This window comes from Triturus cristatus, chromosome 11 (genome assembly GCF_964204655.1).
Source record: "Triturus cristatus chromosome 11, aTriCri1.1, whole genome shotgun sequence".
NCBI lineage: Eukaryota > Metazoa > Chordata > Amphibia > Caudata > Salamandridae > Triturus > Triturus cristatus.
In genome coordinates, this window is record NC_140594.1 from 725,047,578 (window position 1) to 725,075,400 (window position 27,823).

General features: G+C 47.3%; 1 protein-coding gene across 1 annotated transcript; it reads left to right on the forward strand.

Annotated features, from left to right (window-relative positions):
- The first annotated feature begins 1,773 nt into the window (after positions 1–1,773).
- Positions 1,774–3,231, forward strand: LOC146785378 (uncharacterized). Its single transcript, XM_085633033.1, has one exon. It carries the CDS (start codon positions 1,774–1,776, stop codon positions 3,229–3,231), a length of 1,458 nt encoding a protein of 485 aa, XP_085489159.1.
- Positions 3,232–27,823: the final 24,592 nt, after the last annotated feature.

Here is a 27,823-nt window from a genome sequence, read left to right on the forward strand (position 1 = left end):
TGAGAAGAAGAACCAGAGGACCCCTGAGCCCCAAGATAGCCCCTTAGACTTATCTGTAAAAAAGGATGCTAAGCCCCTGAATGAGGCCTATACACCCAAGAGACCCATGGCAACGATAGATGTACCGGAGGGTGTAGAAGAGATGGCGCCCCCGCAACCCGCTAAAACAACACGCCTCCCAAGAAAATATCTGAAGCTGAAACCGGGGGTCCCTAAGTTGCTAAGCTAGCCGCGGTCCTCAGCAACCCTGAGGCTGCGGTGGAGCCACCCAGCGTCCTGAAACCCCAGACATTGGCAAATCAAATAACTGTCCGTGTAGAGGTGCACGCCCCTGAGCAGACGCCAAAGCCGTTTGTAAGTGTTCAGGCCCAGCCAAGGGTCTCAACAGTGGGTAATACACATCCCCTAGAAGGTCCTTCTAGCACGTATACCGACGCACTCACGCTGATGAGGGGGTTGGTAGACAGCATAGGTAGAACCCCAGAAGAGGCGTACCATGGGTCTTTGAGCATAGAGGGTTTACAGAACACAGGTAACCATGCACAACACCCTAACACAAACATTTCAGCGAGGCCCCGGGATTACAATGACAACTCCTCACAATCCTAATACCCTATGTCCCCTGGTACCCCACCGGGAGCATACGACCCTACCAGCCCCACGGCCATCCCCTTGTACAGTCCTGTGTCCAGCCCCAGGGCCGTCCCCTTGTACAGTCCCGTGTCCAGCCCCACTGCCAACCCCGTGTACAGACCTGTGTCCAGCCCCGCTGCCATACCCGTGTACAGACCTGTGTCCAGCCCCGCTACCATACCCGTGTACAGTCCTGTGTCCAGCCCCGATGCCAGCCCCATGTACAGGCCTGTGTCCATCCCCTCTGCCACACCAGTGTACAGTCCTGTTTCCAGCCCCGCGCCCGCTATTGGCAGTATAGCTGGTGCTGCGGAGTTGCCGCCATTTATAAGACCGTGCAAGGTGTGCCCCCCTAAGCAGGGACAAGATGTGTCTGTAAACGCAGAAGATGTATTCAAGGCTCATGTTAATTTTCGAACAGCCATCTGCATCTCTTTTAAGGCGTCAGGGGAGCTGCGCAATCATGAGAATTGATCTGGGGTTTACCAAGAGCTGTAACAGGAGGGAGGCCCAACATCTGATCGCTGCAAGGACTGGGCTGTGTAAAAATGGGATCATACAGATGTGTCAGACAACCGTGGCCGACATACATGGTATACAATGGTGACTAAGACAAGACCAACCCCTAAAGACCCCCACAGCGACTGGTGCTCATAAGCGGTCTCTAAAATATAGTCGTCAGGTCCAGAGGCTAGTGACAAAGTCTGTACGCTTCTTAAAACTGCTCAAGCAGCGTCCATCTGCTGCCCCACACCCCCTCAGACAAGACCCCACTGTTTCCCCCATCCCCTCAGACAAGACCCCGCTGTTTCCCTAAACCCCTTCAAACAGGTTACCGCAGCTTCAACAACAACGCCTGAAACACTTAACCCAACACTTCACCAACAAGACCCAACTGTTTCCCCACATCCCCTCAGACAAGACCCCGCTGTTTCCCTAAACCCCTTCAAACAGGGTACCGCAGCTTCAACAGCAACGCCTGATACACTTAACCCAACACTTCACCAACGACAATACATAGGGTCAGGGTCTAACATACCGAGGGTCGGCCATTTGAAGGGGGTAGGGGGGCTGGCTTTAAAACTCCAAACACCACAGCCTTCAGAAGGACCTAGGGGTGGAACTGTAGCGGCTGCCTCCATGAACAAGGTGTCCATTGATACCACCCTGACTGTTCAGATAGGCGGGGGTTTTGTATCTAGAAAAGCCTGGGCCCGTAAAAAAAACCACAAGTGGCTTAATAGTACAAAGCAACGACGGCTTTTAATACATAAGCTGAAGAAGGCTAGAATATGCGCTACCCGCAGGTTTACAAGGACCCCTGAGACAGATCCCACCCCGACCCCCCAAAATGACACATCAGAGAACACCTCCACAAATCACACTCCTACTGATGAGGGACCCGAGCCCTTGTTTCTAGAGAGTGTTAGAAGTTACACTCGCGAAGTAGAGAGGTTTAGGGCCGTAGAACACTATGAGGAGTTTAGATTTGTTAACCTACACCAAATAACATCAAACACTCATGGTTTTCTAGCTATACATCAGGCTGTGCAGGCGCTCATAGAAAGGTTGTTACACGATGTGGGGCCTAATGACTTTTTCCAACTCCGCTTCCAGGGGCAGGGTTTTGACACTCCTTTGTTCACCAGGCGGAAGAGCCGAGATGTTTTTGACGCTGTGCAATTTTTAGAAAACCTCTCAAGGCTTTTACAGAGTAAGGCTGAACTAGTCGCCTATGGCACTTTTAGAGTCATAGCCCTTATTGTACGAGGGCGTGAGGGGGGAGGTGTTTCCAGACCCTTAAAGAGCATACTATACAGTAAACTAATTGGTAAGAAACAGAGGTGGCTGCTCAACTTTAGCAGCGCCTCGGCCAATACATGTCTGGCGGCCAGCATCGTGGGGCTGCTGATGGATCGCAAGACCCCTGACGCTGTCATCATGTCTAGAGCTGCTGAAGCCCATGAGGTTCTTGAAATACCTCCTGACCGAATGGTCGGCTTTGGCGATATAGGTCTTTTTGAGAACTATTTCGCCGTGACGGTGAAAGTTCTTTATCACAACGGTTCCTGGAAGTACTTTACAACCGGGGGACCTGTGAGAAACAAGACCGTATATGTTCTTCACGTTGAAAATCATTTTTACGGCATCTTGAACCTTAAAGGTTTTCTGGGAACCAGGTATGTGTGCACCCACTGCGACCATATATACACCAATAAAGCATTTCACCAGTGTGAAATGCATTGTAAGATGTGTCAGAGGGACGGCTGTATAGAAGACACCACCCTGAAGGTGAGGTGTGGCACATGTAGGATGTTTTGTCGCTCGCAAAACTGCTTGAGCATACACGAGAAATCTTACAACTGTGTCCCTAAAAAGGACTGCACCGAGTGTGGGCGATATGTGGCAGTGGATCACAAGTGCAAAGGTATGATATGTCCCCGCTGCCACGTGTCTTACAAGGCCGGCACCAACCACCAATGTTATATGGTTAAAGGTCCCCCGCAAACCAAGACCGAAGACTATATAGTATTTGATATAGAGTGCACACAAGAGACGGGGTACACCAGCCTAACTACATTTACGCACACCATCTAACCTCCGACGTCAGTTGGGAGTTTGAGGGGCGAACGTGTGTTGGTGATTTCCTAAGCACTTTCATTCAAGCCAAATTCCAAGGATATACCATGCTCGCCCACAACTCGAAAGCCTATGACTCCTTCTTTATTCTACGCGACATGATTTGAGAAAAGATACAGGTGGAACTCATAACCCAAGGTTCTAAACTGATGCTGATGACGGTATGCCCTTTAAAAATACGGTTCATAGACACCCTGAATTTCCTCCCCATGAAATTGAGCATGCTGCCAAAGGCCTTCCGGTTCCCAGGATGTAAAGGTTATTTTCCACACTTTTTTAACACCTGGGTTAACCAGAATTATGTGGGTCCTATGCCTCCTCCTGACAGCTACGGGGTTGAATACATGATGCCTGATGAGAAAGCGTGCTTTCTACAGTGGTACTCTGAAAACCGTGAAAAGGAGTTTCACTTTCAAACAGAGTTGAAAGCTTATTGTCAGGCTGATGTAATGATCCTCAGGCAAGCTTGTAACCTCTTCAGAGATGTTGTGGTGTCTATGACTAAAGAAGTCACGGTCTTGAAACCTAAGACAATGCCTAAGAAAGTCAAGGCCTTGACATCCAAAACCCCTAAAATACAACATGCGGTCGAATACATAGACCCATTTCAAAACGTCACTCTGGCATCCATGTGTATCTCCATCTACAAATACATGTTTTTAGTGCCGGAAACTATAGCTCTAGTACCGCCAGACCTCTATAACGGTAAACAGAAACGTTATTCAACCCCCTCTATCCAGTGGCTCATGCACATCTCTGAGAAGGAGGACATCCAGATTCAACATGCCTTACAGGGTGGTGAATACCGCTTGGGACCCTATTACCTGGACGGGTACTCTGTAATTAAGGGTGTGCCGACAGCCTTTGAATTCAACGGTTGTTTTTACCACGGCTGCCCCAAGTGTTACAAACCCCACGAGTATAACAAAATGCTGGGTACCAAATTTGAACACTTATACAGACGTACTCTGACAAAGGCCCAGTATGTTGAAAATCAGGGCTTTGCTACGAGAGTTCTTTGGGAGAACGAGTGGTTAGATATGTTAAAAACTGACACAGCCCTCTGCTCGTTTCTTAAGACTCATGATTTACCCACACCTTTGGAGCCCCTAGATGCCTTATTTGGGGTGCGTACAAATGCCATACAACTGTACAAGGCCGCTGGTAAGGGTGAGAAAATACACTACTACGACTTCACCAGTCTGTACCCTTTTGTGAACAAAATGAAGTTGTACCCTCTGGGTCATCCCACCATCATCTATAGAGATTTTAAGCCCCTATCCGAATACTTTGGGCTTATCAAATGTGAAATCTATTCGCCTAAGCAGCTTTACTTCCCTGTGTTACCATGTAGAGTCGATGGTAAGCTGCTGTTCCCCCTCTGTCGAACATGTGCGATGTTTAAAGAGGTTGCGGGGTGCAGACACACCGATGAACAAAGGATGCTCACAGGGACCTGGTGTAGCAACGAGGTACAAGCTGCCTTAGAGAAAGGGTACAGGTTAGGTAGAGTACACGAAGTGTGGCATTTTAAGAGCACTACAACACAACTCTTTGCCCCCTACATTAATTTGCTTCTCAGAGACAAACAGGAGGCCTCAGGGTATCCTGAATGGTGTACTAGTCAGGGTGCAAAACAGAAATACATCGCCCGACTACTACGCTCATGAGGGTATCCGTTTACGCCCCCACCTGATAGAGGTCAATCCTGCACGCTGACAGTTAGTCAAACTCTGTCTGAACTCCTTATGGGGAAAATTTGCACCGCGCACAAACCTTTCAAATACTACCTTAATATCAGATCCTGATGAACTGTTCAAGTACCTGTTTGCCCCCTGCTACGAGGTGTCCAGCTACGATTTTATCGATGACGATACCGCGGCTTTGTGTTGGAAATATGCCCAAGAGTACCCCACAACGAGTAACAACATAAACATTTTCATAGCCTGCTTCACGACAGCCCACACTCATCTAGAGCTTTATGGGGTTATGGATAAGCTCCAGGATCGCTGCTTGTATCACGATACAGATTCAGTGATTTTTCTCAGCAAGCCTGGGGATGAAGACCCTCCTCTAGGAGATTATCTGGGTAATCTAACCAGTGAGCTAGATGAGGATGAGTATATAAAAGAATATACTTCCTCAGGGCCTAAGACATACAGTTACCGTACCAACAAGAACAAGGTATGTATGAAGGTCAAAGGGATAACATTAAATGTCAGCAACACCCTAAAAATCAATTTTGATAGTCTGAAGAATCTGGTGCATGAATACGCTACAGCAGACGATTCTGAGAATGCTAAAACCATAGTCGTGAACCAGCCCTGCATAGTCAGATCCAAAAAGAAGTGGGAAATCACAACCCAACCTCTACATAAAACATTGCGAGTTGTTTTTGATAAAAGGGTCCTGACCAGCGACTATAAAACACTGCCTTATGGTTATTAGACCCATTAGAGAGACAACCGCCACAACATGGACACCCGGTTACAGCATCCGTTCTCCTGCGTTCTAGCAGGCCCCTCAAACTGCGGTAAAAGCTACTTTATAAAAAAGCTCTTAGAAAATGCCGACTCTGCTTTATCACAAACCCCTAACAATATTGTATGGCTTTATTCATGCTGGCAGCCTCTTTATACAGACTTGGGCCGTAGGTCCCCCCATATCAAATTTATAGAGGGTATACCAGATAACCTCAACGATGATGAGCTACTGCCCCCAACCCATGTAAATATGATAATTGTTGATGACCTGATGCGTGAAGGGGGTGATCATCCCGAGTTAGAGAGAGCTTTTACTCAATATTCACATCATCGCAATCTAAGCATCTGCTACATTGTACAGAACTTGTTTTACAAGGGCAAGAACAGTCGGTCTATAGCTCTCAACGCTTCATACCTTGTTTTATTTAAAAACCCCCGTGACAAACAACAAATATCCGTCATAGCTAAACAGATGTAGCCCGGAAACACACACTTCTTCATGGAGGCCTTTAGCGACGCTACATCAAAACCCCACGGGTACCTGCTGGTAGATTTAAAAAATGAAACTCTAGAAGACTATAGACTAAGGGCTGATATTTTTCCCCCAGAGCTCCCTGTAGTTTACACCCCAAAGCCCAAGACTAGGCCCTATAAAAAGCACCGCTGATGTCTTTTAGAGCCATTTACAGTTCAGCCATTATAATGCTCAGTGGTGACCATGTCTGCCCGCCTACGTCGCATTCTAGCGCTCCTGAAAATGCTTGCTACCGCTAGCCCCCAACACAGAAAGGCCATCCTGTGCGCCGCTTCTGACGATTTAGTGTCTGCCATTTCAGAAATAGCCCTAAACACCCTAAAAGGCAATGTTCCTATATCAAAGCGTCAGTTACAGGTGTTGAAGAAGAAGAGGGGTCTTATCAGGAAGCTCAGTAATAAAAGGGCCTCGCTCCTCACAAAGAAGAAACTGGTGAAACAGTCTGGGGGTTTTATAGGTAACTTGTTGGGCATTGCTATACCTATAATTACAAGCCTCATCATGGGGCGGTGATGGAACATGTCACAAAAATGTATCTGGTTCCTAGACAACAAATGGAGCATATGGGGTCTTCCTCGGACAACGCCTGGGATATACGTAGAAATGAGACTCTACGCCTGGATACTGAAATTCAAGACATTTTGAGCAGGACTGATCTAAATCTCTACGACAAGGCTAACCTTTACACAGCCACTCTCAAAAAATTCTTAAATTCATACACCATGTGGAATACCGAGAAAAACAAGCTGACTCTATATACCCCAGACTCTGAACAACCACCAGCTCCAGTCAACGCCCCGCAACCCCTACAACCGCCTCCCGATCTTGCGACATCCTCAGATACCTTTGTTGGAGATCTCTTAAAAAATATAGGTCAAAGGCACAGAGGGGCTGCGCAGATGCTAATGAGTAAACTAGCCGCTTCTAAAGACCTGACCTCTTGGAATGAACGAGGAGAGTTTCTCTACAAGGGCCAGCCGGTTGCAGGGTCGCATATGTACGATCTAGTCAAAGGTCTCACGCACCCCAAAATCCTAACGCCTCAAAATGCACCGAGAGGGTGGGAGCAGTTTCTGAGGGCTGCTGCTGAACTCAATATACCCTCCACGCTTGTTGGTAATAATGAACACCGAAGACTGTTAGACACTTTGAAGGCCCCCCTACTACCATCGCCTACAGGTTCTTAAGCTCGAAGGCTATCCCCGATATGGTCGACCCCTGCAGCATCGGTGCCACCCCGCAAAAAGACTATGCCCAAACCCCTCACGTGGATTACGCCTTGATGGTTCCGCAGACTTTTTGAATCATTGTGTGTATTATATGTATAAACGTTCCTGGTTTTTTCTACTTCATTGGTTTCTTCAATAAAGTTTGTGAAAACAATGACCCCACTACCAACCTGTTTGTAATAAACGTTTGTTATAACTTTTCAATCCGTCTCAGTCGTCTTTTAAAACATTTAAGGTGTATGTATATTGAAATACGGAGTCTGAATACATGTTTTTTTAAAATATATTGTCTTTATTTTACATGTTCAACATTAAACATACGACTGTTATAAACCCTTACAGTTTTGACAAGCTGCATATTCTGTTTTCACAGGTCTGACCGACGACCTTGTGTTTTCTTTTACATATTTCACAACTATACTGTCATTGTTAACAAGATCCCTCGAATATAGATTTAAGAAATTTCTAAACGAAAGACCCTCTGACATTTTACTGCTGAAATAAATACAGTGTTCACCGCATGTTATGGCCAGGGAATCCTGCACCCTTAGCTTGTTATACTCCACCACCGCTGCAGCTTTTTTCACAAACTTGAATATGGGCCGTGTATAGAGTCTGTGTTCAGGGAACTCTGCTGTACTGTCAAACACTGTAACCTTGTCCCTAGCTATAAACAAGGAGGCCCAGTGTGTCCCCGCCTGGTCATGCGGGTCTGTGTTAAAGACTAGGGTGCACGGTCTTTCTGGCCCTATTTCGCTTGGTAACTCATCGCTAGGGAAAACACCCAAAAAGTATTTCCTAGCGTATTTATGTCTGTTTAAGAAGTCACGTATCTGTACAGTATCCATTTCGCAAATGTTTTTAAAGATAGTCAAACAAAATCTGTCTTGCGTGGTTGATCTGAATGATGCTGTCGAATACCGAGAATACGACCATGTTCACATTAGCCGCCAGCGGGTCGGCGAAACGTATTTCAGCTTTTAGATTCCTATTTTTGACCAGGTTGTAGTGATCGCCATCTTCCATGTCCGGTGTCAGGTCGAATGCGAACAGCGTGTATCCGCTCCCATAGCCTTCTCTTGACACGGCTACACCGCAGTCCCTTTGATGCTTTCCTGTTATCGAAACCAGACCCTGATATTCCCTGATGTACTGACGGGCTGCAAATATGGGTGTGTAGGGTTTTGCAGGAATCACATTACCCTCATGGACCAGCGCCGCGTAGTTGATGTTGTAGTGTTTAAAATTGAAGGGGTTTGAGGCATAGGTACCGCTAAAAGCTGTATTGTCCACAAAACCTATGATGATGAGTTTGGGTAGCTGACCCAGAAATAAATTCTGCTGCTGTGTTAAGCGGGTTCCTGCAGGGATGCTGAATACCTTCAGAGATACTCTTTCCACAGCGTACTTGGCGTTGGATATTTGTAAAGCTTCGGCGTGCGCCAGCCTTACGCTCGGTGACACTTTCACTCTCTTTACAAACAGGCTCGCGGCCAGGATGCTCAGCTTATAGTGTTCCGCATCCCCGCTGATGAGGCAGAATGAGTCCTTGTTGCGAGTGAGCTTGAGCTTAAGATCAATTCCATTGATGAGCAGTTTATCTTGGAAGAAGAGGTCTGAATGTATGCGACCCAGGAGGTCAAAGGTACGACTACCTGATGCCTGCACGGCTCTTTTTATAAAACCCTTATTGGCTCCATCCAGAGCTGTGATTTCAAACTGTCCGTATGTATCCCGGTGAAACAGACCCGCTGAAAGTTGTGTGTCAAGGGCATCGCTACTGTAATTTAGAATGCTCTCAATGTAGGCTCTGTAGGCGTACATGTTATCGTTCTGGGTGATGAGTCGATCACCCAAGGTTATATCCACTTGGTTAAACAGGGTAGCTAGCGGGTAAGCGATCGTTGCCACTTTAGCGTCGTCTTCAATGTCGGTCCCATCGGCTTTGACGATTTTACACATGAGATGTAGCAACGTGTTGTTGAGATCCAAATACATATCCGTGGACCCTGACACAAAAAACTCTATGGGGGCCAGCGGCGTCAATGCTGCTAAAGGTGATACCTCCATGAAGAAGCTGTTTTCGATGCTTGTCTGCGTTGGTTTTAGACTAAACAAGTCTAACTCTGATTTGGCGCACTCTCCTGATCCACAATGTACGAAGGCCATAGTGCTGTTTACGAGGCTTTAAAAAATATTTACTTTAGAGCCGTTTCGCTTCTTCGCAGCTCTCTTCCTTCTTGGGGCTCTTCTTTTCTGAGTGCGTTTTGAAGAGCTCCTCCTTTTTTTTATAGGGGGCCGGAGGGCCCCTGCGTCTGGAAACCCCACGTTTCCTTTTGACACTCGCGCGTGGTTTATACATCAAACCTTCTCGAGGTTGCTTGTTCATGCGCTCTGCAACCGCCGATGTAACAGACCCCACCACCTCCTGGGCAATGTTCGTGGCAGCCGCCTGAACATGGGGTTTTGCAATTTCATAGCCTCTTCTCAGGAAAGGCATAGCTCTTCTAAACAGACTTCTAAAGAATCCTCCTAATCCAGCCCCGTACATAACAGGTGACCCTTGAAAGTACGGCGGTCCTCCATAACCAGCTTGACTTCTGTAATAGTCTCTGTACATAGACGGATCTACGTAGGTTTTCATAACCACCATTCCTGCTGCTTAATATCCCCTGTCGTGTCTAGGCCTTAAATGAAGTTTGACAATAACTTTCCCGTATTTAAAGGCCACGGCTCAGACTGATCATCGTAGATCATAATTGAAATAGTGTCAAAATGGTTTTTAGAAACTGCGACGTAGTCAGGTTTGTTAAATTGGATGTTGACCATGGTATTATTATCACCCTGTACATGAACACATCTTATCAGCGGCGAGTAACTATCCCCGATTCTCTGAGCCTCTACAATATCACCATACACATAGAGCGTGTAGAACCCCCCGTTAATATCGGGGCACGTGTGATCTTGTTCCACCGGACTTTTCACATGTTGTACTGTCCCTAAAACCCTTTTTAATTTACCGGAGCAGTTAAACAGGGTATTGCGATTTATGGATTTGAGAAACACCTTCCTTCTAACGTTATCTAGCACCAGATGAATATTCGGCAGCGGTTCTATGGCAGCTATGGATTTGTTGATGGCTTCGACAACGCTTGAAACACTTGGGTAGTAGCCGTGAGGGAAGGATACGTTTATGACCTTGGGGTCCTGTTCACACTTGAATTGGAACTTGGTTTCGGCCGCTGTAAAGGTATTCCATGTTCTAGGGTACTGGATTTCTGTTAGGGCAACCTCCCAGTCCCCTTTCAGGTCCACAGGCTTAGCCAATTTGATGGTGTAATTAGAAATCTGATTGTTGGGGAACATGCCCTTAGAGGCGTTGGATGGTAAGGTTATATAAAAGGGTTTTGTCTCCATCGTATCAGCTGTTTTGAGCTCACACACCCTTCAGGGAACTGGCCAACACCCAACTGTTAAATTTCTCAGGCCATCCCCGCCATTTGACATATGCCTGGCTCTTAGCCCCGCTACCTTTCCTTTTCAGAACCTTTTCAACCCTGTACACCCTGTTCGGATCATCTGGCACTTTTTGTAACTCTTCCTTGTAAAAAACCCCAGACACCGTTTCCCCATCGTAGTCCTTTAACCTGTAAATATACAGCCCTTCCTTAAGCTCCACACTTTCCACTATAAATATTTCATCGCTAAAAGTCTGCTGGTAACCCTTCGTGAAGACTCCTTTCAATTTTGAAATCCTTACGTGATCACCTTTTTTAAAAACAGGCTTCTTCACCTTTGTATCGAAATTACGACCATACACATTTCTCCAAACAGTTAGCGAATTACTAGGTGTCACATCTTCGGGGGCCCTTTTGATGGTCCTATGATAACTGGCATTATATACAGCTAAGAAAGCCTTCAGGACATCCACGTATCTGTAGGTGTTGTGGGCCGTAAAATACCTCCACATCTTAGACTTTAAGGTTCTGTTAAACCGTTTTACAACAGCTGCTTTTACCTCCGTGTGTGTTACAAAATGTTGAACATTGTGTTGCTTTAATAATTTCTGAAATGCCTTGTTTAAGAATTCTTTTCCGCCGTCTGTTTGTAGTTTTTGAGGAATACGCCCCTTATCGAAGTTGGCTTTAAAAGCGGCTGTGACGGGGGAGGAGCCAAGATGGCGACCGGAGCAGACGCTTGAGCGCCCGGCTCCGTCGGCCCTTGGCCTCGGACTATCATCCTGATTCCTATCCTCGCCGATTTTCGAGGTGCAACGTGTGCGACGACGCGCTGACAGCGCCGCCGCTTTCCCGGAGTCTGAGCCCGCCCGGATGCCGGAGTTCTTGGTGCCTTTGTTCTCCGCACTGGACCCCTGCTCTATTGTGGCCTTGGCCGGCCCCCTGGAAGCTCCGCAGTCACTGGACCCGCCGGCGCAAACCTGAGCCCCGCGGCCCCGATCCCGCCTCACACCACGGACTGTCGCCAGATGAGCCGGGGGAGAGACGCCCGGACACCTCCTGCACCTTGCACCTGACGGGCTGGAGCTATAGGGTAAGCCCCGGTGTGGCGGGTCTCCTGCCCCGCTCTGTGGACCGCGCTGTGGAAGGCTGCAGACCCCCTTCTTCTATTGCCTAGCCGGCTGCAAAGAGAGTCCGAGGGAGGGGAAGCGACTGTTGGCTTTCACCTGTTGCGGCGCAGACCTGAGGGGAATTGCCTCCTTGTTACGACCCCCCCCTGGCCACTGTACCGTTCAGCGGTAAAACATGGCGTTGATTGCCTGCTCGCTGCTGGGGGGTGATGCTCCGGTCTCGCCCGCTGCCCGCTTCGCCCTCCCTCTACCAGACTCCAGCTCCACAGTGCCGTCCCGGATTGCTGCCGATGTGGGGGCGCAGCTTCCGCTGACATGCGGCTCCATTCTGGCTGCCCTGCGGGACTTTCGTCTGCAATTGTGTGTTGGCTTGCAAACGCTGAGTGAGCGGTTCGACTCCATACTGTCGGCTGCGGGTCGTGAGCGCCCCGTTTGTTATCAACAAGACGTGGGTCTGCCAGTGCTTCTGTCCTCTTGCGGGGACGCAACGACTGTATATAACCGTGCTACACTGGTGTCTGCATCTGGCTTTCCCGGCACCCAGGATCAATCGATCTCCTGCTCAATTGCGGATACTTTGTTTCCCCGTTCATTGCTGCCTGCTTTGTTGTTGCCTGCCTCACCGCGTCCGCAAGAGTATCCAGCTGAGCGACACCTGACGTCCTCGAGGAACCGTTCACGGTGGCCTACGGCTTCTTTTATGTGGAACTCCTGTACTTTACAGGCCAGGTCTGGATTTTATATGGTGCACAAGGGGACCTCAATAGATGATCGGCGGCCATTTTGTGACTCTACTTCTCCATCTTCTCCCAAGCGGCCATATTGTCTTTGTCTGCACGGGATGCGGGGCCTTCATGTGGGGGCTGGTCTAATCTTAAGCCCGCGATCGGGCCAGGGCTAGATTGATTTCTATCACCATGGTTTCACGGATGGGCTGGACTGGGACTGGAACTGTTTGCATATGTTGTGCGCACTCGTCGCGATTTGTCTGCCTTCATTTAAATTGTTGTGACACGTTATCTTCACACGACCGCTTTTGGGTGTAGTGGGTTCTCAGTGTGTGGAGGCGTAGCTGGCCGGTGGTTTCGGGCGCTCCGAGGTTACGTGGGCTCCTCCCCGCTTTCTTCTTTGTTTTCTTATTTCCTTTACTCTATTCCTACTTTCTCTCTTGTCTATATTTCGGGTTCATTGGGCGACAGGCACTATGCTGGGGGGGGGGCAGGCCGTAGCCTCCGCATTGGTGTAGGGTGGGGGGGTAATTTACTGTTTCTTTTTAGTTCTATGGGCCTTTTTCTTCTATGTCTCTGCGCTATACTTGTTTCGATTCGGGGTCCGGGTGTGGGGTGGATTGAGTGGGGGTGGCTTTGGAGGGGTGCGTATTTACTCATGTGACTATCCTGTTATATAACTGCATCGCCTCACTGTCTGAGATTTTCTATGGCCGTTTTAATGATGCTGCTGCTCTCCTGTGTGGTGAAGCCATCTTGCGGACTCGAATCTCCTTGGTTCTATCCTCTACTGACTTTTTCCTCGATAAAATTATTTTGAAAACCTTAAAATTAACCTTCACTTCTCCTTCCCCTGGTGTCAAGGATCTCTCCAGTGTATAACTCCTGAATCGTTGCTAATCTTGACCATTGATGCACAGGGGATGTAATGTTTGTCTCAGTGCTTAACCGTATTGTGGCCGGCCTGATGGTTGTAGGCCCGTATTTGTTCTTTTAATATGCACAAATAAAGGTTTTAAAAAAAAAAAAAAAGCGGCTGTGACGCTAGCCCCACTTTTATCACGCAGCGCCTCTGCGTAAGCATACTTGGACAACACATCTATGACGGTTAATATATAACAAGATCCGTTGTTATGTTTTGCTATATCTTGTAGACTTATTATGTCCGCTTGCCATTGATAATCTATTTGCGCATTAACGATTGTTGGGCGTCTCTTAAAATGTCTTCTGGCCGGTTTATGGAGTGAATACGCCTCCTCGCCTGATAACCAAGTCTTCACAGCTTCTCTGCTTACCGACTCCTTTTCATCCACAGCCCTTCTATATAGAGCTTCGGCGCTCCCCAAGCTACCAACTCCCCGAGTATCGTAATAAAGTTTTCTTAACACGCCCCCCTGCATGTTATCAGCCGTTACACAATGCAATGAATGACGCTTGTTTTGTGTAAGAACATTTTATTAAAAAATAAAGACTATTAGCAAAATCATAGACATTGGTTTCATATCTTTCACATTCTGCATAGTACGACTTAACACAGCGTCACCCTTTTGGGTTTAACATTCTACTAGTTTGTTCTAAATACACGCTATCATGTAACGTTACATAAGAACCTGCTTAAAACAGTCTTCGGGGGGCCAAAGACCCTGCTTGTCTATTTGTTTTATACAAATTACACATACGCCTTGCTATGAGTCTTTCTATCATCCTTCTATTGAAAGCAGTGTCCATTCCCTGCATAACGGTTAGTTTTGAGCTTGGGTCTAAGGCGTATCGGATCTCATTGAGTGCCCCTATCAAGATCATCAACATATCGGGGTGGACATATTTCTTTTCATTGTACAAACCATACACAACCCTTAGCAGTTTATATACCTTGTAAGGGTCTAGCAAAGTACAAATATAACGTATTGTTCTTGTTCTGTATGATTCACACAAGCATTCGTGCGCCGCCTGCTGAGGATCTTTGATTTGATGACCTTGACAAAGGCTGTAATAGTCCTGTTTGACACAATTTAGTACCACCGACGCAGCGAAAGCCTTAACTGCCTGTCGGGCGTCGTCGGGCAATCCTTGCTCTTCCTTTTCACACGCGTCAGAGCCGCATACACACTTATCGCAGCCCTCACGGTTTTGACATATGGAACTTTCAGTTTGTTTTGAACACCACAGACAATTGAAAATTACATTGTTCGCTTTTGCAGGTCGCCACCCTGACACATGCCTCCACTCTGTAGCAGACCTTTTTGGGGTCTCTCTCTAGGTTCAAAAGACGAGAGAATGACAATACGTTAGTTGAAGAGATAACATACATCATTTTTGTAACTATCTGCTCATAACATTTTCCTACTAACCTCTGCATTTTCACAGCCCTCTGCGGCGGCTCTGAAATCTTGAGAGTCGCTAATGTCCTGCGAGGCCCCATCATCTTCGACGCTTGTCCCAGGCTGTTGCAGACCTTCCTTCTCTGCAGCCGTATTCTCCTGAAGGTCCATGTCTTCATAGACGGCTGTGTTAGGGGGTTCTACAGCCTCTTTACCATAGTACATTATGAAGTATGTGCATCCAGAGGGTTTTGCTCTCTAGGGGTCAAAAGAAGACAGAATGACAATACGTTAGTTGAAGAAATAAAATACATCATTTTTGTAACTACCTGTTCATAACATTTTCCTACTAACCTCTGCATTATCACAGCCCTCTGCTGCGGCTCTGAAATCTTGAGAGTTGTTAATGTCCTGCGAGGCCCCAACATCTTCGACGCTTGTCCCAGGCTGTTGCAGACCGTCCTTCTCAGCAGCCGTATTCTCCTGAAGGTCCATGTCTTCACAGACGGGTGTGTTAGGAGGTGCTACAACTTCTTCAACGTCCTCCATGTCCACTGAGCTGAGGCCAGCAAGCACACTGTCACTACACGATCCCTCACTTTCGCTGCTGTCCACTTAACCGGGACCATCCGACATCCGTAATCCTTGAGCCTAAGTTCTTCCATAGGCCTACACAGGCCGGTGCCAAAACCAGTAATGTCGCAGCCCATATCCCGAGGTGTTTCTTGTTGAGCATTCTCGTCCATTACCAGAGGTGTTAAGCTGCGGTAATATCTATTGATAAGGGTCTGGGAGCCATCCACCCCGGTGGTTTTCACGAACGGGTTGTATCTCTTCATTTTGGCTGTGGGTCCCTTTTCGTATTCAAACGTCTGCTTGCTGTACACGGCTCTTGCCACATGCTTATATGTATTCTAAGAAGCCACAACCCCTAAAAGAGGCGTACACCTCTACAACACAACACGGTCACGTGGCCTCAGGACTGCCCCCGCAGCTGTTCCCCTGCAGCTGTCTGCAAACCCCCCAGCCATGTCCATTTTTGCGGCCAGGCCTGTCAAATTTAAGGCCAGAAGTTTAAGACTAGACCTGTCAAATTTAGGACTAGACCTGTCAAATTTAAGACTAGACCTGTCACTTTTGCGGCCAGCGTTTGCGACTAGACCTGTCACTTTTGCGGCCAGAATAGTTTGATGGAAGCTATACCTACTTACTACTGATGGGAGATAAACAACTGTGCATGGACAACCTGTTAGATAGCTAGCGGATGCTGGTTCCTGAGGTGATTAGTGAAGTGTCAGTTGGTAGTTTCGCTAAGACCTTTGTCGTGTATGGTAGGAGGGAGAATGGGCTGTAGTTGAAAGTATGGGTCAGTAAATGGTTTCTTGAGTAGCAGCATTATGGTGGCTTGTTTCCTGGTGTCTGGGAATGTGGCTGAGTCGATGGAGGCATTGAGGATTGGTATTAGTGCTTCACTGATCAGTAGGAGTGCTTTGGTGAAGGCATGGTGGGAGCAATGGTCAGAAGGAGGCCTCAAGTGGATGGTCCGCATGGTGTCAGTGATGTTGATGGTGGTGATGACAGGCTACGAGGTCAGGGTTCGCTAATCAACCGTGATGGGAAGTTGAGATGCGACAGTGCTGTGCTCTAGTTGAGGGTCGAAGTTGCTGAATAAGGGATTTTGTTATTGAAGACATTCAAGAGCTTGTTGCAGAGATCTTGTGAGGGGAGGATGTTGTTGGAAGTGGCAGGAAGCATGGGGAAAATCTTTGAAATATTGCTTTGAAATTTTGATCTGCAATTGGTTTAGATCCTTACTGATGGGGCTCTCTCAAGTGTTGAGGTTGGCTACCTTTTGGTTGCCATGTGTTGTGATTAACTGTGGTGTGCTGCAAGGCGCCTCCTTTTCCATGATGCAATTTAATCTCCATGTTTAATCTCTGCTAAACCTCAGCTACTCATTTGGATGCCAAGCATTTAAATATGTAGATGACACATAGATCATGGCAGATGAACCAAATGGCACCAGATCTTTGACCCAACTTGAATGATTTTTAGACACTGTCCATCAATGGAAGGACCACAACTTCCTAACTATTAACACCAACAAGCCAGAGCTCCTACTTTTCAGTGGAACACCTTCACCAGAGCAACCACTTACTGCTTTCTTCCATGGGTGAATCACCAATCCGGTGGCAAAGGTCAAATCAATTAGTGTGATTCTTCATGAAAATCTGTTCCTTCACCCCTAATATTTCCTCTGTTGCCAACCTCTGCTTTGGGTTACTGAAGGCACATAAGAACATTCTACCATTCCTTGCATGTTATTGTTTCACTACAGTTATGCTCATGCTTTACAGGGAAGTTGACTACTTTTATTCCCTGAATTAAGGCCTCCCTGCTAGGCCCAAGAATATCCAGAATTATTAGGTAAAACTGTTCTGTAAACTAACGAAAAATGATCATGTGAAGTTTTGAAAGTGTAGGCTTCACTGACTGTCCTTGGACTAAAAAATCAGGTTCAAGACCCTTTGCCTCTCTCATAATATCTGCTACAATATAATGCCATAATGAATCATCCTCTTCTTCTGGTTCCCGGATGAATAAAAGTTGCAGTGGGGGATAGTCATTCCGCTTTGATGACCCTAAATTTTATACCAAGCCTCAGTTCTCCTTCAGATGAAGCAAAAATGATCTGGTCTTTCAGAAGTTAATCAAACCTTTCCTGTTTAAATAACGGAGGCACTTGCCATTCATTGCATACTCAGTAATGCTTGCCTTTGTACCAAAGGTTTAGGTTGTTTTAGTGTCAAATATTTTCATAGTGAACATCTTGAGTGAGGTGTGAGAGTTTAGAACCATATGATTAAAGCAAGGTGTGGCTAGTACTGGTGCGCATAAGCATATGGTGAAGGGTGTAGTGGAGAGGGTGAAAGTAGACACCATTGTGTCTGCAGTTAAATATCAACTTTCGCTCAAAAAAAGACCACATGAATAGTTGCATAGTGTCCACCCATTGGAGATGAAGTTAAATCACCAAGGAAATATTGTGCAGAAGGACATTGCACTTTTGCCTTAGCGGCAATTTGTGGAGAAAGCTTATCTGCAAGTGAGACTATGTTATATGTTAACATAGACATGTCAGGCATTTTTGAATAGTCTACGTTCACCCTGAATACGCCTGTTGGTACTACTGACAAACAACAGATGTTAATTATTTTGCAAGTCAATGGTACTCATTTTGTCAACCTCCGAAGGATGAAAGGCTATGTGGTACAAGGATTTGAACCGGCAGCTATGGCAGCTATGGCAGTGGAGTAGATACATTATCCCGGTCAGCTACCATTACCGGTCACTGGATGTCCCTTTAAATCCCTCCCCGGTGTCAGCCAATGGCCAACAAACGCATTGGGAAGGGGGTGCAGGTGTCAGACATTAAACAACACCTGCACCAAAAGAGTTAAGGATCTTCTGTTTAGCAGCATTGATGGACCATTTAGCCTACCTCTTTGACCCTGCAGTGGAGTGCCCCACAATTTTTAGAACATGTTTTATTCTGGGTGTTTTTTAGGTCTCGCCTGAGACAGCGCTTTAGCGCTGCTCTGGCGAGACTTATAGTAAGCGACTTTTGGAAGTGGAAACGAGTGCATTTCAGGCCGCCAACTACAGTGCATGTGCTCCGGGCGCGCGCACCATTTGGCAGCCTGAAAGCATTCGTTTTCTTTCAGTTTCGCGGCTGCACGGCCGCTTTGATGTTTGATCGCGATTGCGATCACTTTCAGTTTCGCGCCGCTTGTTCTTGTTTTTATTGCAGCTCGAACACAATGGACTTATCCACAGCTGGTGGAGCGAAAACATCATGTGACCCGTGGCCTTCCTGCAACATGCCCTTTCACGCTTCGCAAATGGCCATTAACTCAACACCATCACCGCAGCCACGTCCTACCATGGCAACCGCACTCCAGGCATGCTACGATACTCCCCATGAGTCTCCAGCGAAACCAAGCCCACACCTCTTAAAGCAGCTGCCCTGGCACAGAACCCCCCCACCCCCCCCACACACAACTCCCCCATGCCAGGAGCAGACGCGCTACAGCTGCTTTATTCCTTCATGGCGCAAACAAGGCCACAAGGCAAACTCTGTCATAACCGCCGCCCATGGCCCCCTGGCAACACAACACCAGCAGCACGCTTCAGCAATGCCCATCAACTTCACTTTAAACCCACAGCGCCTGCCTTCCCACCCGTGTACCCACAAAGCTCCATCCGCTCCTCCCCTGCAATACCATAAATGTTTTATTTACACTCGTCTTTCTGACAATTGACTGACATCTTGTTACTTGTTTTGGTATGTTACACTGTCAGTATTTCTGTAGTGCATTATACTATGGTTGCATTTCAGAGCTTTCTTGATCTGTGTGCCTTTTCGCCTGGTTCTGTTTTTTCCATTATTCCACTGTGAATTGCCTTTTGGTTTTGTATGGGGAGCAGAGAAAAGTGTTGTTTAGTCATGTTTTGTTTTTTGGTTAATGAGAAAGTAAAATATTTTTTCCCCTGCTCAAGATTTTGTAATGTATTACGTGTATGGATGGATGTGCCTAATGGCTTTGCCATTTGTAGGTCTTGTTACAGAGGGCCACAACTTCGCCAAGCCTCTGATGACCGTACATTTTAGGCTCCTTTTTGGCAGGCCGTATACTTTGCTCTGCACTTTGAATATCGCCCACGTTTATTATATTGTACACCTGCTTGCTGTTCTGTGCCGGTAAACTTAAAGCGGCCTCGAGCACACCCATCCCCCATTACCTCCCAGGGCCTTTATGCACCGGGTGAATTGAGGTGAGCAGGTGGTACAGCGCAGAAAGTGGTTTCACATCTGATGTCCTGACTCACACCACAGGCTCATTGCACGTGCGCACTGATCTCTTGCATTTGAAAACACATTGCTTTTCCTTTAATAATGTATTTCACAATGCACACGACAAAAGACAGACAAAGTTATGGTGGCCATTCAAGTGCTTAAACAAGAAAGTGTGATGCCGAGACTTACAGATACTGGCTGCCAACGGGTCCGCGTCTCCTGGTGATGCGAGGGTGTCCTTTCCACTCGCCATTTCAGAGGAGAAGGCACCAAAACACACGTGCTTGCATACAGGCCTACGTGTGACAAATGTAACAAGCATTTGCAATGCAACAGGGCTCGCATTTGCAAGAGTGTAAGCTATTGGCATTGTAAATGACAATGCCTTTTATTTATGTTTTGGAAACCAACACGTAAATAAAAGGCATTGACATTTACAATGCCAATAGCTCAGACTCTCTGCGAGACCTATTGCATTGCAAATGCTTGTTTGCTGAAGCCCTCCCTCCGCTTGTCTAGCCTGTAGCTCACTTATGCATCTCACATTATCCAAGTTAAAGTAGCATTTACTCATGGAGGACTGACAAAAAATCCAGGCATTTATAATGAAAATATCATTTTCCTTTTCAAGTGTCTGATGGGTAAATAGCATCTTCAGTTGATAAAAAGATCCATCTCTCACTGACTGAAGCGGTACCTTCAGGTTAATCTCCTATTTATAGAGTCCTACCTCACCTGGTAATGTTGTCCAATAATCTTCTGAGCGAGGTGACAGGCCCCTCCAGGTTCTGGAAGTCTCAACATTAACCTGAGGTAGACCTGTCTGGGAGCGCGAGCAGCTTCACAACACAGCAAGGGCTGTATTTCTTCTTCCAGCCCCCGTCTGCTGAGCTTATCGCCTGAATGACACCTCCAACCAAATGATGGATAATGGACTTCAATTTCTCTTAGAGTTTCTATCTGTCTGGCAGGAGACGTCCCCCGCCATTACAACTCCCACTCTGCAATTTACAATAGATCAAAGAGTGGGCGAAGAGTCTCCGACGAAGGCTGAGCGAGCGAACGAGAGCGGTTCCGAGACGATACTTTGCACTGAATGATTAAGCCGGGCACGGCCGCTGTCGGAATTGCTCTGCCTGATGAGAGTGAAATATATCTTGACAACTCATTTTGAAGAGATTTACCATTCACGTTCCCCCTGAACCTTTCACGTTAGCCTCACTCCTATAACACTGTGCAAATTGGAGTCAATTATCCATTGCATTACTGGAGGTGTCAATCATCCCTGGGGAAAACACGCCACCATTGGCAGTCTGAGGAGCGGATAGCCCTCGAGGGGGAGGGGCCAGGGCGGCGCAGCAGGAATTATTTTAACCTGTCTGGTAGCCGAGTGACCTAGCGCCTGCAGTGCAGGCCATTTTGGTTCTCCCCGCAGATTAATCAGGTAATAGCACCCTGCAGGGCCATTTGAAAGGAAGACATCAGAGGAGGGCATTTCCTCTCGCTGCTGGCAGGGTATGACTTGGAAAGATATCGCAGCGTAGAATGGCTCTGAAGCGACCCTGGCCAGTGAAAATGACTTACATTCTTCCCTTTGCATGCATTCATAAAAAAAATCAATGCTTTCAGCTACGGTAGTCCTGCTTTTCAGCGGGAAGGTAGGTATTTAGCCAAAACCATAATTAATGGGTTATCTCCCCTGGAAAGCCAGAGGCTCGCAGTACATTTTGGCCCTGAAGCAACTCTGTGGAGATTACATCTAATGTTGCAGAACCTCTCGAGTCTGTGCAGTGTTCCTCCGGCCTGAGTGAATTGTTTTACTTGTGGCGCAGCTCTTTTGACCGGTGACGCAGGTCGATCGGTAGGGATTTGGTGGCTGAAGAAGAACATTGCCGCAGTTCTCGCCTGACCTGGAAGTAATTGGAAGAACTCATAAGGAAGCAGCAAGGGCTATGTATTTCAACAGCTCTTTTTAATATATATAAAAAAAACGTACAAAGAGAAGTATCAGTTACCCACTATATCGCTTTGCAGACATCTACGAGCAAATATTTTCTAGCTTTTAGCAGGATTTCATTTTTCTCGTAATTAGCGCCATATTTATTTTTGTGTCACTTTTACTCAGATATTCACGTGTATTCGTGAATGTACCTGAGAACTGCAACTGCATTTAAAAAATTGGACAAAACGTACAGGATGCACGAGAGTAAAGGCAACTGCTTTGGATTTTATATGTGGCCCAACATTTTCAGCAGTCTGACAAATAGGCATTTGGGAAGTTGTGGGCAGTGTGAGCAAAGCATGCACGTCAATTCACCAAAAACAAAAATTGAAATGCCTTTTTTACTTACCTCAGAGGTCATGGAAGGTCATATTCCAGCTAACTGAACTACATTTTTTATTTCACTAATAGTGAAAAATATAGGGCCCCATTCACAAAGGTAAACTGAGACGAAAGTCCAACTTTACGACTTTTCGGTATTCACAAAAGGCATATATGGGTTGTAAAGTTAGACTTTTGTCTCAGTTAAACTTAAGTTTTGGTCGTAAGTGTAACTGACAGCAAAACTCCTGGTCTCAGTTACACTTAAGACCAAAGCTCAAGTTTAACTGAGACAAAAGTCTAACTTTACGACTTGTAAATTCCCTTTATGAATACCAAAAGTCGTAAAGTTAGACTTTCGTCGCAGTTTACCTTTGTGAATCGGGCTAAAATATATATTATTCACTATATGTGTAATCAAAAATTGACATCTTACAAAGAGTGTGCAGCCCCAACCCACATTTATAAGGACAAGCTGCCACTGTGTTCCTTGCACTGAATTTTCCAACTGTGATGCCAGGAGTCACAAATGCAGTGCCAGGGGCAAACCAGGGGTCACAGCTGCGATCCATGGCGACCCCTAAATGATGTCCATGCATCACTAGTAAAATTACATATCACCTTTACATGGACATTAAAAATGACATTGGTGAAGGTAGACCATCATGTTTTGTGCATATGTGTTATTTCATGATCTAGTGTTTAATTATGTTATTTATTGTTCTATATATAGACCCAGTAGAAGGCAATCTGCTGAAACGGGTCGGTCTGTTCCGGTATGGAGCAAAAAATTGTGTAATGCCTCGTATATGGAGAACATGAAAATAAAGAAAATGAAAATAAAGAAATGGAGATCTTACCTGGATAAGCGTTGTAGTCTTCTAACTGTGTGCTGCTGCATGTGGTGCTCGCGAGTGGGACGCCTAAGGAAATATAAATAAATATATATATATATATATATATATATATATATATATATATATATATATATATATATATATTCACTGAAAAAAACATAGGTTTCACACATGTTATAGTTAGCGGAAATTTTACTGATAAAAAACCAATGAAATTCCCCCGTTATAGTTAGTGCAGGCAACTATAACTCATGCGACCAGGTTGCTGGTCTTGCCGTGAGGGGAACAGCGTTTTTGAAACGACTCCCGCCTGGAGGGTTGTAACTGTCTTGCACTGCCGTGAGGGAAACAGCCAGCGAAAACACCAAATCCCAGAATCCCCGGTCCCGGGCGCCTGCTATCTACATCACCAGGCTGCGCCGTGGGGGATTAAAGACCGCCTCCGCACCCGCAGCGCGGGACGCGCCCGGGCGAAGCCCGGGCCAAGGGCGGGCCCGTCCTTGCCCGTCAGGGCCCGTTAGAGGCCGGGCAGGGCCACCCCACTGACGTTCCCGCACATGGACCCACCAAGCTATAAGGTACTTTGTACACAAATTGGTCGCACACTGCTCGTCACACCAGCAAGTTGCCCCAAAGGACTGTGGTAAATGAAGTGGCGACGGCGGGTACGCCTATGCCACGATGTGTAAAGAGAACAGTATGTGTTGCATTTAGCCATCCCTGGGCACGTGTTTCGAGGTAGTTGCCTCTCGTCAGCAGGGAGTAGGACAGTGTAAAGGGGTGCCGTGTGGACTGCCAAAATGTAATTAAAAACAGGTCAAGTACCTCTCATGGCGCGCAGGTGCAGATCCAAGGCTCGTCAGCCCGTTAGCTCAAGGGAGCCGTAATAATTTGTACACAAATTGGTCGCACACTGCTCGTCACACCAGCAAGTTGCCCCAAAGGACTGTGGTAAATGAAGTGGCGACGGCGGGTACGCCTATGCCACGATGTGTAAAGAGAACAGTATGTGTTGCATTTAGCCATCCCTGGACACGTGTTTCGAGGTAGTTGCCTCTCGTCAGCAGGGAGTAGGACAGTGTAAAGGGGTGCCGTGTGGACTGCCAAAATGTAATTAAAAACAGGTCAAGTACCTCTCATGGCGCGCAGGTGCAGATCCAAGGCTCGTCAGCCCGTTAGCTCAAGGGAGCCGTAATAATTTGTACACAAATTGGTCGCACACTGCTCGTCACACCAGCAAGTTGCCCCAAAGGACTGTGGTAAATGAAGTGGCGACGGCGGGTACGCCTATGCCACGATGTGTAAAGAGAACAGTATGTGTTGCATTTAGCCATCCCTGGACACGTGTTTCGAGGTAGTTGCCTCTCGTCAGCAGGGAGTAGGACAGTGTAAAGGGGTGCCGTGTGGACTGCCAAAATGTAATTAAAAACAGGTCAAGTACCTCTCATGGCGCGCAGGTGCAGATCCAAGGCTCGTCAGCCCGTTAGCTCAAGGGAGCCGTAATAATTTGTACACAAATTGGTCGCACACTGCTCGTCACACCAGCAAGTTGCCCCAAAGGACTGTGGTAAATGAAGTGGCGACGGCGGGTACGCCTATGCCACGATGTGTAAAGAGAACAGTATGTGTTGCATTTAGCCATCCCTGGACACGTGTTTCGAGGTAGTTGCCTCTCGTCAGCAGGGAGTAGGACAGTGTAAAGGGGTGCCGTGTGGACTGCCAAAATGTAATTAAAAACAGGTCAAGTACCTCTCATGGCGCGCAGGTGCAGATCCAAGGCTCGTCAGCCCGTTAGCTCAATGGAGCCGTAATAATTTGTACACAAATTGGTCGCACACTGCTCGTCACACCAGCAAGTTGCCCCAAAGGACTGTGGTAAATGAAGTGGCGACGGCGGGTACGCCTATGCCACGATGTGTAAAGAGAACAGTATGTGTTGCATTTAGCCATCCCTGGACACGTGTTTCGAGGTAGATGCCTCTCGTCAGCAGGGAGTAGGACACTGTAAAGGGGTGCCGTGTGGACTGCCAAAATGTAATTAAAAACAGGTTAAGTACCTCTCATGGCGCGCAGGTGCAGATCCAAGGCTCGTCAGCCCGTTAGCTCAAGGGAGCCGTAATAATTTGTACACAAATTGGTCGCACACTGCTCGTCTCACCAGCAAGTTGCACCAAAGGACTGTGGTAAATGAAGTGGCGACGGCGGGTACGCCTATGCCACGATGTGTAAAGAGAACAGTATGTGTTGCATTTAGCCATCCCTGGACACGTGTTTCGAGGTAGTTGCCTCTCGTCAGCAGGGAGTAGGACAGTGTAAAGGGGTGCCGTGTGGACTGCCAAAATGTAATTAAAAACAGGTCAAGTACCTCTCATGGCGCGCAGGTGCAGATCCAAGGCTCGTCAGCCCGTTAGCTCAAGGGAGCCGTAATAATTTGTACACAAATTGGTCGCACACTGCTCGTCACACCAGCAAGTTGCACCAAAGGACTGTGGTAAATGAAGTGGCGACGGCGGGTACGCCTATGCCACGATGTGTAAAGAGAACAGTATGTGTTGCATTTAGCCATCCCTGGACACGTGTTTTGAGGTAGTTGCCTCTCGTCAGCAGGGAGTAGGACAGTGTAAAGGGGTGCTGTGTGGACTGCCAAAATGTAATTAAAAACAGGTCAAGTACCTCTCATGGCGCGCAGGTGCAGATCCAAGGCTCGTCAGCCCGTTAGCTCAAGGGAGCCGTAATAATTTGTACACAAATTGGTCGCACACTGCTCGTCACACCAGCAAGTTGCCCCAAAGGACTGTGGTAAATGAAGTGGCGATGGCGGGTACGCCTATGCCACGATGTGTAAAGAGAACAGTATGTGTTGCATTTAGCCATCCCTGGACACGTGTTTCGAGGTAGTTGCCTCTCGTCAGCAGGGAGTAGGACAGTGTAAAGGGGTGCCGTGTGGACTGCCAAAATGTAATTAAAAACAGGTCAAGTACCTCTCATGGCACGCAGGTGCAGATCCAAGGCCCGTCAGCCCGTTAGCTCAAGGGAGCCGTAATAATTTGTACACAAATTGGTCGCACACTGCTTGTCACACCAGCAAGTTGCCCCAAAGGACTGTGGTAAATGAAGTGGCGACGGCGGGTACGCCTATGCCACGATGTGTAAAGAGAACAGTATGTGTTGCATTTAACCATCCCTGGACACGTGTTTCGAGGTAGTTGCCTCTCGTCAGCAGGGAGTAGGACAGTGTAAAGGGGTGCCGTGTGGACTGCCAAAATTTAATTAAAAACAGGTCAAGTACCTCTCATGGCGCGCAGGTGCAGATCCAAGGCTCGTCAGCCCATTAGCTCAAGGGAGCCGTAATAATTTGTACACAAATTGGTTGCACACTGCTCGTCACACCAGCAAGTTGCCCCAAAGGACTGTGGTAAATGAAGTGGCGACGGCGGGTACGCCTATGCCACGATGTGTAAAGAGAACAATATGTGTTGCATTTAGCCATCCCTGGACACGTGTTTCGAGGTAGTTGCCTCTCGTCAGCAGGGAGTAGGACAGTGTAAAGGGGTGCCGTGTGGACTGCCAAAATGTAATTAAAAACAGGTCAAGTACCTCTCATGGCGCGCAGGTGCAGATCCAAGGCTCGTCAGCCCGTTAGCTCAAGGGAGCCGTAATAATTTGTACACAAATTGGTCGCACACTGCTCGTCACACCAGCAAGTTGCCCCAAAGGACTGTGGTAAATGAAGTGGCGACGGCGGGTACGCCTATGCCACGATGTGTAAAGAGAACAGAATGTGTTGCATTTAGCCATCCCTGGACACGTGTTTCGAGGTAGTTGCCTCTCGTCAGCAGGGAGTAGGACAGTGCAAAGGGGTGCCGTGTGGACTGCCAAAATGTAATTAAAAACAGGTCAAGTACCTCTCATGGCGCGCAGGTGCAGATCCAAGGCTCGTCAGCCCGTTAGCTCAAGGGAGCCGTAATAATTTGTACACAAATTGGTCGCACACTGCTCGTCACACCAGCAAGTTGCCCCAAAGGACTGTGGTAAATGAAGTGGCGACGGCGGGTACGCCTATGCCACGATGTGTAAAGAGAACGGTATGTGTTGCATTTAGCCATCCCTGGACACGTGTTTCGAGGTAGTTGCCTCTCGTCAGCAGGGAGTAGGACAGTGTAAAGGGGTGACGTGTGGACTGCCAAAATGTAATTAAAAACAGGTCAAGTACCTCTCATGGCGCGCAGGTGCAGATCCAAGGCTCGTCAGCCCGTTAGCTCAAGGGAGCCGTAATAATTTGTACACAAATTGGTCGCACACTGCTCGTCACACCAGCAAGTTGCCCCAAAGGACTGTAGTAAATGAAGTGGCGACGGCGGGTACGCCTATGCCACGATGTGTAAAGAGAACAGTATGTGTTGCATTTAGCCATCCCTGGACACGTGTTTCGAGGTAGTTGCCTCTCGTCAGCAGGGAGTAGGACAGTGTAAAGGGGTGCCGTGTGGACTGCCAAAATGTAATTAAAAACAGGTCAAGTACCTCTCATGGCGCGCAAGTGCAGATCCAAGGCTCGTCAGCCCGTTAGCTCAAGGGAGCCGTAATAATTTGTACACAAATTGGTCGCACACTGCTCGTCACACCAGCAA